We start from the raw sequence: 6,065 nt of genomic DNA, 5'->3' as shown, positions 1-6,065 counted from the left end.
GCAGGTCTATTTTTAGATCCCTAAGTGTTCTCCAAACATTTTTCAAAAAGGAATGTATTAGTTTGCATTCCCACCAGCAGGGCAGAAGTGTTCCCTTTTCTCCACATCCACACCAACATCTCTGGTTTTGGGATTTTGTGATGTGGGCTAATCTTACTGGAGCTAGATGATATCTCAATATGGTTTTGATTTCCATTTCTCTGATGATTAAGGATGATGAGCATTTCTTCATATGTCTGTAGGCCATGCGCTTGTCTTCTGCACAGGAGTTTCTCTTCAAGTCCCTTGCCCACCCTGAGATGGGATCACTTGTTTTTTTCTTGCTAATACGTTTGAGTTCTCTGTGGATTCTGGTTATTAAACTTTTGTCAGAGACATACCCTGCAAATATCTTCTCCCATTCTGAGGGCTGTCTGCTTGCTTTACTTACTGTGTTCTTGGCTGCGCAGCTTTTTAGTTTGATCAGATCCCAGAAATGTATTTTTAGTGTTGCTTCAATTACCTGGGGGGGTCTTCCTCATAAAATATTCACCCAGGCTGAATTTCTTCAAGTGTTTTCCCTGCACTTTCTTCTTGTATTTTTATGCTTTCATGTCTTAAATTTAAATCTTCAATTCAGTGTGAATCTATCTTAGTTAATAGTGAAAGGTGTGGATCCAATTTCAGTTTTCTACAGGTCCCCAGCCAGTTTACCCAGCACCATTTGTTAAATAGGGAATATTTTCCCCACTAAATGTTTTTAATTAGCTCATCGAAGATCAAATAACAGTAAGTAGCTGGGTTCAATCTCTTGGTTCTCTATTCTGTTCTATACATCTACTTTCTGTTTTTGTGCCAGTACCATGTTGTTTTGATCACTATCAATTTATAGTATAATCTGAAGTCTGGTAGCACGATTCCTCCTGCTTTGTTTTCATTTCTGAGTAATGTCTTGGCTATTCAAGGTTTTTTCTGATTCCATATAAAATGAAGTTTATTTTTTCAAGATCTTTAAAGTATGACAGTGGAGCTTTAATAGGGATTGCATTAAAATCTTCTATTGCTTTGGGTGATATAGACATTTTAACAACGTTGATTCTTCCCAGCCATAAGCACGGTATGTTTTTCCATTTGTTAACATCTTCATCTATTTCTTTTCTTAGAGTTTCATAGTTCTCTTTATAGAGATATTTCATGTCCTTTGTTAGATAAACTCCCAAATATTTCATCTTCTTTGGCACTATTGTGAAAGGAATAGAGTCCTTGACTGTTTTTTCAGCTTGACTATTGTTGGTATATATAAAGGCTACAGATTTATGAGTGTTGATTTTGTAACTGAGATGCTCCCATATTCCTTGATCACTTCTAAGAGTTTTGTAGTAGAATCCCTGGTGTTTTCCAGGTACAAAATCATATCGTCTGTGAAGAGTGAAAGTTTGATCTCCTCTGACCCTATATAGATACCCTTGATTGCCTTTCTTCCCTAATTGTGATGGCTAAGACTTCCCTTACAATGTTGAAAAGCAGTGGAGACAATTGGCAACCTTGCCTGGTTCCTGATCTGAGTGGAAATGTTGTCAATTTTACTTCATTCACTATAATATTGGCTGTGGGTTTGCTGTAGATGGCCTATATCAATTTAAGAAATGCCCCTTCTATACCAATTTTCTTAAGTGTTCTGATCATGAAAGGATGCTGGATATTATCAAAAGCTTTTTCTGCATCAATTGAGAGAATCATATGGTCTTTGTTTTTTATTTTGTTTATGTGATGAATTATATTTATAGATTTAAGTACACTGAACCAGCCTTGAGACCCTGGGATAAAACCCACTTGGTCATGGTGTATAATTTATTTGATGTGTTGCTGGATTCTGTTTGCTAGGATCTCACTGAATATTTTTGCATCAATATTCATTAGTGATATTGGTCTATCATTTTTTTTCCTTATTGGTTCTTTTCCTGGTTTAGGAATCAAGGTGATGTTTGCTTCATAGAATCTGTTGGGTAGTATTCCTTCTTTTTCTATATTTTTGAAAAGGTTAAGTAATATAGGTACTAGTTCCTCTTTAAAGGTTTGGTAGAATTCTGATGTGAAGCCATCTGGTCCCGGGCTTTTCTTTTTGGGGAGATTTGTATAGTTGATGCTATTTCAGAACTTGATATAGGCCTGTTCAACATTTCCACTTCAATTTGGCTAAGTCTAGGAAGGTGGCATGCTTCTAAGTATTAGTCAATTTCCTTCAGATTTCATATTTCTGAGAACAGAGTTTCTTGTAATATTCATTAAGGATTGTTTGATTTCTGAGGAATCTGTTTTTATTTCATCTTTGCCATTTCTGATTAATGAAATTAGAGATTTTGCTCTTTTTTCCTGGTTAGGTTAGCCAAAGATTTATCTATTTTATTGACCTTTTCAAAAAACAACTTTTTGATTTATTGATCTGTTGTATAATCATTTTGTTTTCAATTTCATTTAATTCTGCTCTAATTTTGGTTCTTTCTTTTCTTCTGCTGGGTTTTGGATTGGAATGTTCTTCCTTTTCCAGTTGCTTGAGATATCCCATTAAGTTGTTGACTTCCTCTTTTTCCATTCTCTTGAGGAAGGCTTGCTGTGCTATAAATTTCCCTCTTAGGACTGCCTTTGTGGTATCCCAGAGAATCTGTTAATTCATGTCTTCATTATCATTTTGTTCCAAAAAATTTTTTAATTTGCTTCTTAATCCCATCTTTGACCCTGCTATCATTTAGCATAAGGTTATTTAGTTTCCGTGTTTTTGTATGAGTCTGCAGATTCCTGTTGTTACTGAGTTCAACTTTTATTTCATGATCATCCGAGAGGATGCAAGGAATAATTTCTATCCTTTTAAATTTGCTGAGGTTAGACTTATGACCTAAGATGTGATCAGTTTAGGAGGATGTTCCATGGGCTGATGAGAAGAATGTGTATTCAATTTTGTTAGGATGAAATGTTCTATAGATGTCTGTTAAATCCAATTGTGGAATGGTTAAGTTTAAGTCTAAAATTTCTTTGCTGAGTTTATTATTGGGGGATCTATCCAACACTGCCAAAGGGCTGTTAAAATCTCCAACTGGTATGGTGCTGGAGGAAATCAAGTTGCTCATGTCTGTTAGAGTCTCTCTTATCAACTGAGGCGCATTCTGGTTGGGGGCATATCCTTTACTCATGGGACCTGCATTTCCGACCCAGATCTGTTCCAACAGTGGCTGCCACTAGTTGCCAAGAGAGGTGGGAAGTGTCTCTCCAAAATGTCCCTAGGGGCGTGAGCTCTATTCTTTCTGTTGCTGTTGCTGCTGCTCTGTTCTGTGGGGCACCGCTTCTCCCTCTCTGTGTTGGTCCATAGTCCTCTCTTTACTCCTGTGTCACAGAATCAGCACAGACCTATTGTTTGTTTCCTTGGGGTCACAGGTCGCCTCAGCAGGGTTGATGTGCATTCTTCAATCTTCTCTCTTGGCTCAGGTCCAAACCATCAGCTTACTTGCTAAACTTCTGTCCTTTAACTCTCCTTCTGGACTGGAGCGTCTGTGGAAAGCTGGCTCCAGTCTGCCATTTTGCCTCTGCCCCCAAAGTATACTTTTGTTTCCTCCCGGCCCCCACTCCTGAAAAACCCTTATCCAACTGATTTGGATAGATTGGAAGTGAACTAATAAGAATAAATTGTGTGTGCGTGTCTGAGTGTATGTGTTTATCAAGCAGCCATATATATATATATATATATATCATCATGTACTAGAATTTTAGAATTACCTATAATTTATATTATAGTCTCTGGCTAAAAGTAGTCAATGATTTCTGGAAGTAGCTGTCTGCAAGCAAGAAGAAAAAAATCTTTTTGGAACCAATTCCTAATTCCTATATACTTCACTAAACCTGGACTATTTTTTAGGAAATACAATAATATCTAAATAAAGATCTCTTTTTCCCTCTTGGTTGTAGGAAGAAGTCTACAATCAGTACCCTGCATTCATGAAGGTCAATAAAGAACCCAAATTTTAATTTTTGTTAGGCCAATCACTGACAATTCCACATTTTTCAGGTATTCCCAGATGTCGATTCCTCTGCAATGAAATACCATTTTATATAAACAAAGAATAATTATAGGAAGAGACTAAACAATATGCCCCCAGCATTAGAAACTCATCTATATCTTCAACAACAGTTCTTATGACTCAAAAGAGAAAGCATTTTTCTCTGAAACTTGAAAAATGAGATTTCTTTCAGTCAAAATAGCCAAGCCTTACTGTCTTAATTTTCCTTCACAGCCATAGTTCAAGAGCAAGACTAACATAAATTATTATTATTATTATTATTTTGCAGTTTTTGGCTGGGGCTGGGTTTGAACCCACCACCTCTGGCATATGGGGCCGGCGCCTTACTCCTTTGAGGCACAGGCACTGCCCCTAACAAACTTTTTAACTACACAACTTAGATTCACCAAGGTTTGGAGAAATATTTTAAAATTATCATAGCTTTTTACAGATTAAATATTTTTCAGGGTTCCAATAGTTGGGATAGAGAGGAAGAGATTAATTTCTGCTTCTCTACCTAAGTCTATTCTTTTCCTTACAAATATTTCAAAAAGTGAGAATAAGTGTGCAAACCAATACAAATGGATCCGATGGCTCGGATGACGCTGAGAAGTGTGCCTTCAGCAATTTTACTTATTCTTAGCAAGCGAACCAATGGCGCAATTCCATTCCCTTCACATATTTGATTTTGATGCATCCTGCTGTCCTTACTTAGAGCTATGACAGCTTCACCTCCTGTAAAGAGAAGCAAGAAACATTTATGACACTCCAGTGCCCTATTCTATCACATATTGTGCAGACTTAGGTATAGAAAATAACTCACCAACATACTGCATTTTAGCTGATGGTGACAAAAGCATATTTATTATAAAGTTGTATCCAATCTGTTCTGCCATGTACTTTTGTTGTTTCAGTGTTTGCCCCGCCAAAGCCCAAAGGGCTATAGCTCCTTGTTCTTTAACATCTATTTGAAATGCCTATTAAAAAAATATTTCATTTGTTCAATAAGCATTAATTGAACACTTTAAGGATGTATATTTCATAAAATGTTTATTCTAGAATTCATCTAGTTTTCTATTCACTTAAAATTCAAAACGGAGTATGTCATACAAGAAAAATGACCAGTAATCAGAAAATTCCTACCTTTAGGAGTTTTAAAAGATATTTGGTTAATGATTTTTCCAGAAAGGCTTTCTGTATACCAGAGTTGCAACTTGCCAGTGATTCTACAGCCATTGCACCTTTCATTTGGACATTAAGTTGTTTCCCTTTAAAAAGAGCCACCAGAGGAGGAATCCCTCCTGCTGCAGCGATAGCATTCTGAATTTCTGTATTGTCACGCCCAACCTCAGCAAGTGTAGCAGAAGATACAGCTATCAACACATCTTCAAATGAATTCAAGAACAAGTTAAATAAACCTTTTAAAAAGTCAGAATATCAAAGTACAGCATATCATTTGTTTCTCATAAATTCAAAAACAGAGAAAGTTATACCAAGGTACAAACTGAAAAATAGAAAAAAGAAATAAAATTGTCCAGATTCACCACTTAAACACAATCATACTTTTGGTTTAATCTCTTCCATTACTTCTTATGAATACAGATACATTTAGATAGCTATCAACATACTTAATATTGTTTTACTTTAAACAATATTCTGCATTTTTATTTACCATTAAAACATGTTCCCACTCTTTATGGACATAATTGTTTTCCAAATATTCTATCAATGAGTGAGCGTATCACATTTCCTTAGCCATTCACACTTGAAAATACATGTTCTTGATTGGGTGCAGTGGCTCACGCCTATAATCCTTAGTACTCTGGGATTCCGAGGCCAGTGGATCACTTGAGCTCAGGAGTTCAAGACTATTCTGAGCAAGAGTGAGACCCCTGTCTCTAAAAATAGCCAGGTGTTGTGGCAGGTGCCTATAGTCCCACTTACTTGGGAGGCTGAGGCAAGAGATTGCTTGACGCCAAGAGTTTGAGGTTCCTGCCAGTCTACCAGGGCAAGAAAGTGAGACTCTGCCTCAAAAAA

The 6,065-nt window shown here is 36.6% G+C and overlaps 1 protein-coding gene across 1 annotated transcript in view; it reads right to left on the bottom strand.

Annotated features, from left to right (window-relative positions):
- ANKAR (ankyrin and armadillo repeat containing) overlaps window positions 1–6,065 on the bottom strand; it is a 74,911-nt gene that overhangs the window by 21,452 nt on the left and 47,394 nt on the right. The window contains exons 12-14 of the mRNA XM_003801035.1: window positions 5,172–5,413; window positions 4,852–5,005; window positions 4,602–4,763 (exon numbers count right to left, since the gene is read on the bottom strand). Of these exons, the coding sequence (XP_003801083.1) occupies window positions 4,602–4,763; window positions 4,852–5,005; window positions 5,172–5,413 (558 nt within the window). The remainder of the gene's footprint in view (window positions 1–4,601; window positions 4,764–4,851; window positions 5,006–5,171; window positions 5,414–6,065) is intronic.

Source organism: Otolemur garnettii, unplaced genomic scaffold (genome assembly GCF_000181295.1).
Source record: "Otolemur garnettii isolate 467f Iridium unplaced genomic scaffold, OtoGar3 scaffold00195, whole genome shotgun sequence".
Classification (NCBI taxonomy): Eukaryota; Metazoa; Chordata; class Mammalia; order Primates; family Galagidae; genus Otolemur; species Otolemur garnettii.
The sequence above is the reverse complement of the archived record's forward strand: the minus strand, read 5'-3'. Positions and strand labels throughout refer to the sequence as shown.